The sequence below is a fragment of the Anomalospiza imberbis genome, chromosome 19 (assembly GCF_031753505.1).
Source record: "Anomalospiza imberbis isolate Cuckoo-Finch-1a 21T00152 chromosome 19, ASM3175350v1, whole genome shotgun sequence".
In the NCBI taxonomy this organism is placed as follows: Eukaryota; Metazoa; Chordata; class Aves; order Passeriformes; family Viduidae; genus Anomalospiza; species Anomalospiza imberbis.
In genome coordinates, this window is record NC_089699.1 from 8,860,608 (window position 1) to 8,873,259 (window position 12,652).

Below are 12,652 nucleotides of genomic sequence, written 5' to 3' on the forward strand. Positions count from 1 at the left end.
CTGGCGAGGCGGCGCGCGCGCTGGGCGGCGATTGGTCCGAACGCTAGCGAGGGCGCGCGTTCGGACCAATCGCCGCCCACTGCGCGCGCCTCCGGCCCAACCAGCGGCCGGCGCGGGCTTTCCCCTCAGGCAGGCGCGGGTGCCCCCGAGGAGACGGGGGAGATGGCGGAGAGCGGGTCGGGATCTGAGAGCAGCGAGGAGGAGACCCTGCCCTCCTTCGCCTACCTGCTGCAGCCGTCCCCATGCCTCGGCGAGCCGAGCCGCCCGCGGTCGCCATCTCCTGATCCCGAAGCGGCAGAGGCTGTCAAGATAGTGAGCAGCGGGAGCGAAGAGGTGGATGAAGAGGTGATGGACGTCGTCCCTTTGCATGAGAGAGTCAAGATGAGGGTGGGAGCGGAGCCTGAGCCTTTCAGCCTGGGCGCTGGTGATAAAGGAGAGGCATCTGGGCTTTGTGCTAGTGGTGACCTGATGGCTTCTGGGAGCGAAGGGCTTCGGGAAGACCTGACGCCGTCTGGAGAAATAGCTTGTGATAGTGAGAATGGTACACGCAGTGTTGAGCGATCCTCCTTGTGCTCCTTACCAGTCGACTCTGACAGGCCTAGTAGCCCCCCGGTAAGCAGAGAAAGGCCAGAAACATCGCTGCCTCTCAAGAAGCGACAATATGGTCAGAAGGAACGGGAGGCAGTCTGCCAGAATGCGCGGCAGAGAAGGAAGGAGCAAAAAGCAAAGAGGAGGGAGCAGGAGGAGGAGAAAGAGAGGAAGAGAGCCGTTGCCAAGATGCTGAGAGCTCAGCGGCCAGGAGAGTGCCAGAAATACATAACAGTGGTGCTAGATCCAGGTAGTTGTCCTCACAGCCTGCAGCTACCTTGTGCTGACTTTTGTCTCCTCTCTCTGGAGGCCTGACCCGTGCATCGATTTCAGTCATCTTACAGGTAGAAGGTGGCGAGCAGATCCTTAGTGCTTTGCAGGCTGCCAATTATTCCTGTGTGTTTGAGAACCACGCTGTTCCCTGCAGCATCACCTGGAGGAGAAAGACAGTGACATCACAGGTATGTGAGCAAAACTTTGATAATCTTGTCCTTTTCCTCACGTGTTATGTGCAGTCATTAGTAATTGTATTTAGCAACCCAAGTGAACACCCTCTAATCTCCCTGCTCAGAGGTTTGAGTGGGAGTCTGAGTGAATTCTAAACAGACTGTGGCCTGTTTGTTTTCATATCTGAACAGATGGGAGGAGGAGATGAATGGACAGAAGAACCAAATGTTCTGGTTCTGCTTGGCTTGGAGGAATTTTTGTCCATGGCTCACAGCTACAAGCAAGTGAGGATGATTATGACTTTTGTGCTCCTGAACATGCCTTGATGTAAAACAGGTGTTTTGTCATCCCTCTTAGTGGAAGGAAGGTTTTGGTGTGGGAGGAATGCAGGGTTTCACTGAAACAGAAATCTGGGTGTAGAAGCCATTAATGGGCTGTACAATGTAAAGTTCTGACAAGCTTTCTTCGCTAGTTAAAATTTTTCACACATTCCTCTGAAGAGTTACATTGTTAGATCAAGTGGGTTTAATTTTTTTCTCCTTCTTTCTGCTCTAACTTTACATGGGATCAAGTATTGCCTGTTTGCCCTGAAGAGCAAGGGTGAACTTGAAGACTCATCTGCAGACCTACAACCAGGGTCATAATTTGCTGTGCTTCTTTGTATACCTCAAAATGGTTTAACTCCTTATTTTTCCCATTCATCTTTGTAGAATGCTGATGGCTGTGCAGAAAAGCAGAAGGAGACCCTGCAGAGCTATGTATCTCATATGATGGAGAAAATGCCTGGGAGAATTCTGGCTCTGGCCGTAGTTGGAGTAGAAAATTATTTCAGGTCAGACTTCTTCCCTCCAAATGTTTCTGTGTTTTCTCTGGCCTTGAAAAATGCCATAGGTGTTTATGTTAATTCCTACTAGCAAAGACTGGCATATAAGAGGTATTCCCAGAACTGTTCCACTACTTTTTATACAGAAACAGAAGCAAAGGTCCAAACAGACTGTCACCCCAGTCCTACTTTACTCTTTTTAGGTCTCTCCAAGTTCAGCCAAAACAAAGGCTGCGACAGACAGCAGCAAGTGGGAATCAAGACAAATGGGGAAAAAGGAGTAAAAAAGAGGTTAAGGATGCTGGCCTGGACTTATCCAGAATGGATGTAAAAGAAGTGAGTGCTTTTAAAACACATGCAGCCATCATCTCTTGTCTCCCAGTATTTGAACATTTGGCCCAGTCACGCAGTTTTTTGGGTGGGAGTACATGGCTTTCATTATTCATTAGTCCATCAGTCTGTGGACAGGGCTCTTTGGGTTCAGCACCCCACTGCTCAGTCATGTACCTGTTCCCACACAGACTGATGTGTCTCATTCACCTGGATACTGATGTCAGTCTCAGCACCTCTTGCCCTTCATGGCCCATTGGCAAAGCCCACTGGTGGTGGCCTGTTCATAACAAGAGCCACAGAGGAGCTGAGGCAGCTCAGAGGACACCGAGGTGATAATAACTTGTCAGGAGACAGACTGCCCCTAAATACTTCAGTGCCTTAAGTTAACTGTTCCCAAAATGGAGAGAGAGTGAAGGTTCTTGTCCTACAGCAGGATGTTTGTGACCCTTTTATGCTTCAGACAAAAATGGAATTTGATGCAACAAGACTGATTGTGCCATTTGTTGTTCCCAATGGTGATACAGGCCCTGGTGGATCTGCAGCTGAGCACAGAAGTCCAAATCAGCATTTTTGAGAGCAGTGAGGAGCTTGGGGAGTATGCCACTATGTTCACAAAAGCTGTGGCTGAGGCACCATACAAGTGAGTAAGCAGAGGAGGTTTGGAGAGGGTGCACTTTCAGCTACTGGGAAGGAATAGCAGGTACAACACTGGGTCTAATGGTTCTTAAAGATGCAGGTGACAGCATCTGCTATTGCAGCTCCTTCAACACAGGACTTGTTCTTGAAATTGATGTCCTGCCCACAGAGGGGTCGGGATAGACCCTAGTTTCATAGTCACAGGCTGGTTTGGGTTGGAAGGGACTTTAAAGATCACCTAATCCAACCCCATGCCATGGGCAGGGACACCTTCCACTACACTGGGTTGCTTAGCACTCCATCCAGCCTGGCATTGACCACTTCCAGGGACGGAGTATTCACAACTTCTTTGGGTATCTGCATCTTCTTTGGGCAATTTGTTCTGGTGCCTCACCACCTTCAGGTGTCACACTGGAGCCTTGACATCAAGTAGAGCTCTTGTTCTGGGTCAGATTTTTGGAGTGGGAAGGGAATGCAAGTAGGGTTGGCTCTTAGAGTGCCAGCTTTTCTTTAGTGTGTAACCAAGAGACATGCCTGAGAATGAACCACTTGACTCTTTCCATTGATAAGGGAGGACAGCAGCTTGTTGCATAGTGATAGCTAAGAAAGCCATCTTGTGCAGTCTCACGCAATCCTGGCATTCCTGTCACAGCAGCTGCTGGATTTTCATGTCAGCCATGACAAGAGATGAGCTGTCATTAAAATGACATCTAAAAGTGCTTTATTATGGTTGACAGCCATAAGGCGAATTCTTGTTTACCACTTTGTCTGCAAGTTGGCTTGTGTCAGGATTGCTGCTGACTACAGGACTGTTTCTTTTTCAGTAGCAATCTGGGTCTTAAAGAAGTTGGTACTCCTTGTGAAGAAAACAGGGTCAAATTATTCATGTTTCCTTTGATGGCAGTTGTGTCTCTGACAGCTCAGGTGAGGGACGGCACTCTGGCTCTGTGACTACAGATGGCAGGGACAGGATTTTCTTCACAGCCTCATTGTCTCATTTGCTTCCTCATTCCTTGTTCTCCCTAGGCGAGAGCGAGAGAACACAGGGTTCTCTTTCTACTTGGAGAAGGACTGTTGCAGAGGGGTGAAGGTGGATTCTTCCGGAAAGGGTCTCTTGAAAGTTTGGAAGAGGCAGATACAGCAGTTTAACCGTGTCAGCTCTGAGATGGCTGAGGCTGTCGTGTCTGCCTACCCTTCTCCTCAGCTTCTGATCCAGGTGAGGATGCCTCAGGGATACCCAGCACTGTGTGCAGGCAGCCAGCTCATGCAGGGAGTGGAAGAAGTAATTTAATCAGTATTAAATTAGACACAGTGATTCTGCATGAACGGTTCAGTAAGTTAGCAAAGGAACCAATTCCTTGGCACCCACTGTTAAGGCTTCCCAATGAGGAAAATCACTGGCTCCCCTCTCCAAGCTCACAGATGGGATTTGGGCAGAGACCAGGTGAAAAATGAATGGAAAATGTGGAAGGGCAGAGCAGGTACAGGTGCATAGCTTTGATTGGTTTTTTGAGCAATGGATGCAAGCGGGTGATCCCATTGTTGCCTTTGTGTTACTTTTAGGCCTACGAGAGATGCTCTTCGGACCAGGAGCGGGAGAACATGCTGGCCAATATCCCTGTGCACCGTGGGGAGGGGGTGACGGCCACCTCCCGGCGCATTGGGCCGGAACTGTCCCGACGCGTATATCTGCAGATGACTTCCCACGATCCTGATCTCTGTCTGGATTTTACTGGGTAGCACAGGGAAAGAGTTGTACTGTTTGTTAAGTGTTCGGTTTTGGATTTCACTGGGTAGCTCCAGGGAATAAGGGTTTTTACCATTTGTCTGGTCAAGTTTTCAGTTTTCTTCTGTGAAGAAGTGCTAAGATAACACTCACTGATCCTTGTTTAAAGACTTGAAGCACATTTAGACTTTACTGTGGCAGGAAAAAAGTTGGATAAAGTTGCTGAATAGCAGGAGTTTACACAAGAAAGATGGTGAACATCTTCCCTAAGCACATGAGTCGCACACAGCTTATAGTACTGATGTTGTTTAATTTGTCTTTCTATAAAATAAACAATTTTGAAGAATAACCTTTGCTTCTTAACATGGCATCTTGAATATAGCCTGGTATGTCCTCTGTTGAAAGGAATACTTCCTGTTGCTCTCCTGAACTGCAAGGACTTACCTTCTTCCTCCTTTGGGACAAATTCTGAAGCTGGAGCAACATGGTGCTGCCCCCCGCAGCACCTGCTCTAGTGAGGTGAAAGAACTTTACACCACAAAACATTATTCCACTGCAGCAGATGGGAATGAGTAAGATTAATTTTCAGATACAAGTTTAGAGTGCTCTGATTCAGTCTCCAGACGGTTTAATCTAGAGAAGGTCTTGAAATCTGATTATATGTGCTGGAATTATGAGGTCTAAACAGTTGGCAGAAAAATCTTCCTTTTAATTAGATTGGGGACCACGGCCTGTCCATGCAGGCATCAGCACTTGTGTGCACACAAGGACAGTTGAGGGTTTTTGTAACAGCATTTCTGAGATGAGCACTCAGAGAATTAAACTGCATCCCATGTATGGAAGTTAACTCTTTGGAACCCTGCTGCCTCCCATGGAAAAATCCATACCTGCCCGACTCATTCCAGGCATCCAGCTGGAGCCCTGGCCTGACCAGAAGTGCTGCTGACCTGAACCTATAAACTGTGTAAACCCATGCTCGCCAACCCATGCAACACTCATCTGGATGCTGGCAGGAAGGAATCTGGATGCTGCATGGAGGAAACATTGCTTTAGATGCTGTTTGTAATTCTCCTGAACGTTTCTGGATAGAGAGTAAGGATATTTTGAAGAATGGGATGAGTTAGACACCCAAAGCAAAGCTTAAAGGTATTTGAAGGAAGCTTTGAAAACATGCACGCTCCTAAGGCAGAGGCAGCCTTTCCTTCCTTTAATCTGATACTTGCGCTGCTGCTCTCTCCTGTGTGACATTCATGGAACCACAGTCTTACCATTGGGTTACAGAAAAATGAAGGTTTACTGCTGGGATGATTTCCCCATAGCACTGCTCCTGGCAGTAATAATCCCAGGTACGAGAAGAGGGAACGATTCTGGAGACCAGTGTAGAATGTCTCAGTGGAGTCTGTAGCACAGATATTCTCTGAAACTTGCATTTCATTTTAAGTACTCACAAAGGCCTTAAATTTATGAAAAACTTCTGCTTGATGGAAGTTAAGGAAATATTAAAATTGATTATTTTAGTAACTTTAAAGGAAATTCTAAATAATTTACAGACTACTGCAGAGGTGAGTTTTCCTTTTGAGGTGCAAACCACCAAACCTCCCAGCCTTCCCCCAGCCCAGGCTTCCCCTTTTCCTGCCAGCAGTGCTCCCACAGTGCCACCCAGTGCTGCTTCTGCAGCTGCAGCAGGCAGGAATTATTCCCATGTACTTGGGAATCATTTGTGGCTGTTCCTAAAAGGCCTAATTAAAATTAAAACTATGTTAACAACATAAACATCCAGTTCAGACAAATTGCTGTGAAAACTGTTGTATTGAAAATTTTCAGCTTCTTTCAATAGCACGTCAGCCTCTTTGCTCCAACATAGGGATGCACAGCCATCCTACATGCCTGTAATTGGTCTTGGAGTGGGGCCTTAGTGTTTTATTCCCATACAGCCTTACCACCACTTTTAGCACGAACAGAAATGAGAGCAAGGAATGGATGTGTATTAAAAACCTTCCACCTCTAGCTCACAGCTACAGCTGTCTCCTCCAGATGATGTGAGGGCTGCTTGTTCCCATTCCCATAGACTGTCAGCTTCCTGTACCTCACAATCCTGGTGGACACAACTTGGAGGCAAGGAGTGGTAACAAGTTTAGGTTAACGTGCACAAATAATGGGAGTTACAGGCCAACTGAGAGACATGCACAACAAAGATAGTTTGAACAATAGCTCTGCTCTGTGGAGTGGACCAGCAAACCAACGCTGACTGATTCAAAGCAGTTTCATCAGAACACAATTCCATAGGAATTCTGGCTGCGTAGAAGGTGGAAGGAGATGCTGACGAAGCAAGTGCCCATCCAGGACAATCACTGGTGCGAGTTGTGCTGTAGCATGTTCTGCAGGGTTTTGTGGTTCTGCAGAGCAGCCACCACATCCTCGTAGAGGGTGTTCACGCTGACGCACAGAGGTTGATGCTGCAGCTCTGTCAGCTTGCAGGCAGCCAGAGCACAGAGGATGCAGAACAGCACAAAGAGCAGGACCCTCAGCACCGACCGCGACCACGAGGGCTTGTGCCGGGGGGGCTGAGGGGGACGGGAGCTGGAGGCCGGCTCTGCAGTGAGAACATGAACGGGACAGATTGTGAGGAATTAATCAACTATAACAGGCTATCCTCACAAACAAACTGTTCAAGTAAAAGACTTAATCCTCTGCTGCACTTGGCTTTTTTTGTGAATTTTCATCACTTAGCTCTAATGAATAAGTAGATGTGCAGGATGTAACTGCTTAGAATGAAAAGTTTTAGATCCAGTTTCACGGGCAGCAGTGAAGAGGGTGTAAAGCACCTCTGTGTTGCACAAGATCTGATTATGCAAATGTAGCTCAGTAGACTTAGGAAAAAAATGAGTGGAGGGAAGTTCTCATTAGGAACAGCTGGAGAACTTCCTGACTTGTAGCTCCACAGTTCATGGGAACACAGGAAAAGGGGAAAAGGGCACAGCAGCAGAGTTTCTCAGAACTCCTGTAAGTTCCACCCTACTGTCTCCCACCATCTCCCACTCTCCCAGTATGTGGGCTGCATGAAAGCAATTTGGGCAGCATCACAATCTGATGACAATGAAACCTGACACAATCCCACCCAAAATGGACACCACTTACTTCTGGTGTGCACTGTTTCCTTTTTTGTTTTCTTTTCCATCTCCTGTTTTGCAGCTTTCTGAGCATCGTACTCCCGCCTTCTGCGCTCTTTTTCCTCTGCCTTCTCTCGCTTCCGCAGTTCTCTCTCCAGAGCCTCCTTTGCTCGCTGTTCTGCTTCACGCTTCTTCTCCATTTCTGGGGGTTAACAGCAAGTTTTCCCCTTTTATGTAAAGGGTTGTCATTGCCATTTTCCTTATTACCTTATTATCCCAACTGGAATGAGGAAACCAATTAAACAACTATCCTCATTTTTTATAATTTTATTTAGTATTACATACCTTGCATTTTGCTGTGCTTTTCTTTCATGTTTTATAGGTAACCTATAGCACATTCCATCTAGAGATTCAACTATTCCTGAGACCAAGAAATCACATACACTACCCCCCTGCTATATCTCTCCCTCCAGCCCTTTTACCCTGCTATTCCCTGAGCACTTTGGGTTTGGGTGGCTACAAGTATGTGTTAGTATGTGTTTATTAGTTGGTGGTCAGAATGTTTGGATGTGTTAGACAGACCAAAAGCAGTTCTCAGCACACAGCACGTGGGGGCTCTTTGTCCCTACCTCTCTCTGCCTGGAGTTTCCGCTGCCGTTGTCGATCTTGCTCAGACTGGATTGCTTTCATGTGCTGCAGTACCTTAAATAGCCAAGAAAACAACCTGAGGGCTATGCAGAAGCCTAGTGGCACAGTCAGTTCAGAACAGAACAGATGGTGTATGGCTTAGAACAGGCAGCTGGGGCTGACCCCCTACCCTCACCTATCCCTACAGCTACAGCACTGAAAAGAACTCACAACTTGTGTGAGTCTCTGTTGTTAAAAAACAAATACTCCCATTAAAAACAAACATGGCAAACTGGTGCTCAGTGATACAGAGGATCACAGAACATTTCTATTTATGTTTGCCAGAATGTCTCCAGAGTTTTTTGTACTATCAGCACATGCATGGATTATTATGTCTGACTATGCCTCTATTTTCTTGGGAACCAGCATTTAATCCTCTCTTAACTCCACTAATGGAGAAGCATCCTCCTCAGCCAGGTGTTTGCTCTCCACAGCTACAGCAATAGGGCAGTCAGTGCAGTGGATCTGCACCTCACTCCTGAAGAAACTTCAGGCTCCTGCAGCAGATGCCCAGCTTGCTAAGCAGAGGAAGAATCACTGGCAAAGCCATGAAAGGAAAAAAAAATTAGAATAAAAAGCGACTCCTTACCTTGACAGCAGCCTGCTTACACTGCTTCTCATCCAGACAGTCTCCTGCCACTTTAGCCAGGACAGGATCCAGGGGATTGTCCTTCAAATCCAGCCACTTCAGGTTCTGCAAAAAGGCACAACAAAGGGGAGGCTGTAAGAGCACAGCAGTCTTGGAATTATTTAAGAGATCCAAAGCAGAAGCAAAGAACTGCTTAGTTTTCACAGGAATGAAACAGGTACAGAAGATGAGCAGAGATGTTTTCAATAGACTGAGAGGATTTTCACTGACCTGTGGTGCAGACCCGGCTGAATTTTGGAATGAGTAGTCAGCAGGACGGATGCTTTACCAGAGAAATCAACTTGAGCAGGATCACAAGACCCTGGGCTGCATCCCAAAGCTTTACATAACTGCCCAGCAAACAGTTTTACCTTGAGCTGTGCAAAGCTGACTGGCAGGGTGACCAAGCGGTTGTTCAGAAGGTCCAAGTGTTGCAGATTGACCAGGCGGCCAAAGTCCAAAGGCAGCTGCTGCAACCGATTTTTACTCAAATCCAGTTTCACCAGATGCATCAAACTGCAGAAGTCTGACTAAAACCCAAACAAAGAAAACCCAGAGAAAGCTGGTCAGCACCTTTATGGAAGAACCTAAGTGGGAAGTACGTGGAGACAGCCTGCACCTCACATCAGGCACAAATCCTTGACTTACTACAGGACTGTGATGGAGGAAAATTGCTCTCCTCCTTTGCCTTGGAAGATGGAGGTGAGACACAGTGGAACAGATAAGACAGACTGAGAAGGTTATGGATGACAATATGACAGGAACAAACCCAAGTCTCCACTGCTGATGAAACTCCTCTGTATTCACCTGGGGATGCTCTGTAAGGAATGTACTGCAATCTTCACACAGTTCAACCTTGTACTCTCTCCTGCCTCAGACAAATCCACTGCCAGCATTGACCTGTCACTGACAACTGAGTCATTCAGCCACCCCAGGGCAGCGAAAGTGCCAGTTCCACGGTGCCTGGTGAGCTTCTACTGAAGCACCAGCTATCTTTCCAAATATTTCCCAGCAGTCCCATCCCCACAGAGGCTCTCTAGCACCTTACCGGCAAGGAAATGAGGTTGTTACAGGACAAATCCAAGACAGTAGCTTTCGGAAGAGCGGCCTGAAAGATAAATAAGGCACTTGAATGAACATGGAGGTTCACCCGACCCCCTCTGACACCTGTTCTGCTTCGGCCTCTGCGGTTCCTCCCGCGTCAGTCTGTCCATCCCCCGCGGCTGCTCCGAGGGCACGTCATCTCCGGATCCATCTCTGTGTCCAAAAAGGTTCTTATCCCGGGACAGCAGTGACCGGCGGCTGCCGGGCCCGCGGGACACCGAACCTCCCTGCTTTAAATACCTGCAGGCCCCCAGCACACCCGCCTCCCCTACGCTGCTCCTTCCCGGGGACCGGGAGGCGGTTCCCACCCCCGCCGGGGGCCTAAGGCCGGAGACTCACCAACTCCCGCACCGGCACCTCGTTCAGGTCGCAGAGGCTCAGGTCCAGCTCGTTCCCGTCCAGCTTGTCCTTCAGGCTGAGCCCCTTCCCGCTGCCCCGCGACATGGCTCCGTCGGCGGCTGCCCACGGGGGATGCGGCTCGGCACGGCGAGGCGGCGCGGTTCGCTTCGGAGCGGCTCAGCACAGCCCAGCCCAGCCCAGCCCGTCCCGTCCCGGCGTGGCACGGCCCGGCTCCGCCACCCACTTCCGCGGCCACGTCTGCGCGGGCCCCGCCAGCCGCCGCCGCGGGGCCGAGCGCGCCCGCTGCCGGCCCGGAGCGGGGCCGCACCGCCCGCACCGGCACCGGCACCGGCACCGGCACCGGCGCCGCAAAACGCCTACGAATTGTCTTCAGAAAGAATGTTATCTGATGTTTGATCTCTGTGTACTTTCAAACCTAAGCAAAAAGAAAGGAGATTTAATCCCCGAAGCAGAGAACAGCTAATAAGCGCTAAGCGCTTAGAAAGACGAATTATTTGTTGGTAGAATTGTCTTGTTAGGGTTTAAGGCTTGATCCGATGATCTCAGACTTAATGGGAGGTTAACAAAGCTTGGGAAGAAGGATGTACTACTGATAGCGGGAACAAGGAATGCAGGATTTATGGGCTACAAGGACATTAGGCAGAATCCCCAAGATAAGGAAGAAACTAATAAAGCTGACTCAGTAATTGTGTTGAATCAGCTGCAAGCAGGTAAAAGGTAGTTCTGTCAGGGGCACATTGTGACCACCTGCTCATGGCCACAGACCCCCCCCCCCCCCCCCCCCCACCAAGCAACCCACCAACCCAAAAGAAGAGAGAGACCAAGACTGTGGACTAATTAGCATGGGAAGCAAAAAAAAATCATTAAGCATTGGAAGATAGAATACTAATTGATATGAGAACTAGGTAACTCGTAGCCAATGAACATTAATGCCTTTTTGCTAAAATATATAAATAGTCAAAAGTTTTGACAGTTGTCATGCTGGCTTTGTGGATTTGCCATCCAGTGCAGAACTGTAAATAAATACCTCAGCTCTGGGTGTGGGTTGGCCTCCTGCACACCGGGTGGGAGAGCCTATTTTGGGACACACTGGCACAGCTCAGGGCATCCTTGCAGCTGTCCCAGCAGCCCTGGAACCCTGGCCAGGTTGGCAGGAGTTTAGATCTGGGCTACATGAAACAGCCCTAGAGAAGGCAGGAGAACTCCCAGCCAAGACCCATGGCAGAGGAGGTTTTGCATCCAGTCACATCACCTGACACTCACTGCCACACAGAGAACCAACCGGTTTTGGCCAATAATCCCAACAGAAACCCAGGGATGTACACCTTGTTCTGCAATATCTAATACAGCTGCTTATATCTATCCACACTCTCCATAATCCATGGGCTGAATTCCCTCTCAGTTGGGCTGTTACATTACCCCACAATGTCTCTTCACAGGAGGGACACTTAATGGATATTCCTGCTTTGCTCCCAAGGCTCCAGTCCCACAGGAGCAGAACACTCTCCTCTATGGAGAAAGTCAGTGAAAGAGAAAGGAGCCTGGGGCAGAGCCAAATTAGTGTTACCTGGTACTGGGATTACAGCATGACTTCTGTGCTATTTGTGATGTTTGGGACATTGCAAAGATCTTTTCACTATTGCAGCACATCTACTCTGTGAGCTGAGAGCTCTGATGCTCCATCAGCACAAAGGTAGTTGCTCTGCTCTGGCAAATGGTGGAAGGACAACTTCTGGCCACAGATGTCACACAGCTTTACATCCCCTGTGGGAATCCAGAAACTCACCTCGCTGCTGAGTTCAGTGGGACTGACTGGAAGAGGTATCCATGCATGTAGGCTAGAAAGACTCTAAAGCTCCACAAGACAAAGACAAAGCATAGCACAGGGTGCATCTGTGCACTCTGCTAGGGGTTGCAAGAACATTAGCAAGGAGAAGGGATCAGGAAATGCCGAGGGAAGTGGGATGAACACAGTCGATCTAATTGTGATCTAATGATCCTTACTGGGCCTGAGCTGACCGTGCCAGCCTGGGCTTGGAGACCATTCCCAGACTCTCGGAAGATCTCTGGCTGCCCTCTGCAGCCAAGGCAAATTTTTCACATTTCAAGGGAAAAAAGTCTCCCTTTCCCTAACAGAGAAGACATTGTCACTGCTGCCACCAAACAAATTCCTTGTGAACTAGATGCACATTGGGGAAAATCCTTCATTT

General features: G+C 48.5%; 2 protein-coding genes across 3 annotated transcripts; one reads left to right on the forward strand and one right to left on the reverse strand.

The window, feature by feature from the left end:
* The first annotated feature begins 147 nt into the window (after positions 1-147).
* Positions 148-4,902, forward strand: EME1 (essential meiotic structure-specific endonuclease 1). 2 transcript variants are annotated; one of them, XM_068209565.1, is made up of 8 exons: positions 148-838; positions 922-1,049; positions 1,227-1,319; positions 1,746-1,867; positions 2,062-2,194; positions 2,716-2,831; positions 3,854-4,043; positions 4,391-4,902. In XM_068209565.1, the coding sequence occupies exons 1-8, from the start codon at positions 163-165 to the stop codon at positions 4,565-4,567; spliced, it is 1,635 nt and encodes a 544-aa protein (XP_068065666.1). In that variant the 5' UTR covers positions 148-162; the 3' UTR covers positions 4,568-4,902. The 2 variants fall into 2 exon arrangements, with proteins under 2 accessions (XP_068065666.1, XP_068065667.1); XM_068209566.1 differs by lacking the exon at positions 3,854-4,043.
* Positions 4,903-6,343: 1,441 nt separating this feature from the next.
* Positions 6,344-10,683, reverse strand: LRRC59 (leucine rich repeat containing 59). Its single transcript, XM_068209567.1, has 7 exons — positions 10,422-10,683; positions 10,027-10,086; positions 9,350-9,508; positions 8,940-9,044; positions 8,293-8,365; positions 7,692-7,865; positions 6,344-7,146 (listed from the first exon to the last, which is right to left on the reverse strand). Exons 1-7 carry the CDS (start codon positions 10,524-10,526, stop codon positions 6,902-6,904), a joined length of 921 nt encoding a protein of 306 aa, XP_068065668.1. The 5' UTR covers positions 10,527-10,683; the 3' UTR covers positions 6,344-6,901.
* Between the last annotated feature and the right edge of the window lie 1,969 nt (positions 10,684-12,652).

Bases quoted from the DNA above. Each gene is read 5' to 3' on its own strand.
- EME1 (XM_068209565.1), top strand. From the start codon at position 163: ATGGCGGAGAGCGGGTCGGGATCTGAGAGCAGCGAGGAGGAGACCCTG. The intron at 1,868-2,061 runs GTCAGACTTCTT...TACTCTTTTTAG, and splicing joins GGAGTAGAAAATTATTTCAG to GTCTCTCCAAGTTCAGCCAA. The intron at 4,044-4,390 runs GTGAGGATGCCT...TGTTACTTTTAG, and splicing joins CTCCTCAGCTTCTGATCCAG to GCCTACGAGAGATGCTCTTC.
- LRRC59 (XM_068209567.1), bottom strand. From the start codon at position 10,526: ATGTCGCGGGGCAGCGGGAAGGGGCTCAGCCTGAAGGACAAGCTGGAC. The intron at 9,045-9,349 runs GTAAAACTGTTT...GCCTTTTTGCAG, and splicing joins TCAGCTTTGCACAGCTCAAG to AACCTGAAGTGGCTGGATTT. The intron at 8,366-8,939 runs GTAAGGAGTCGC...TGGCTATTTAAG, and splicing joins GTAAGCAGGCTGCTGTCAAG to GTACTGCAGCACATGAAAGC.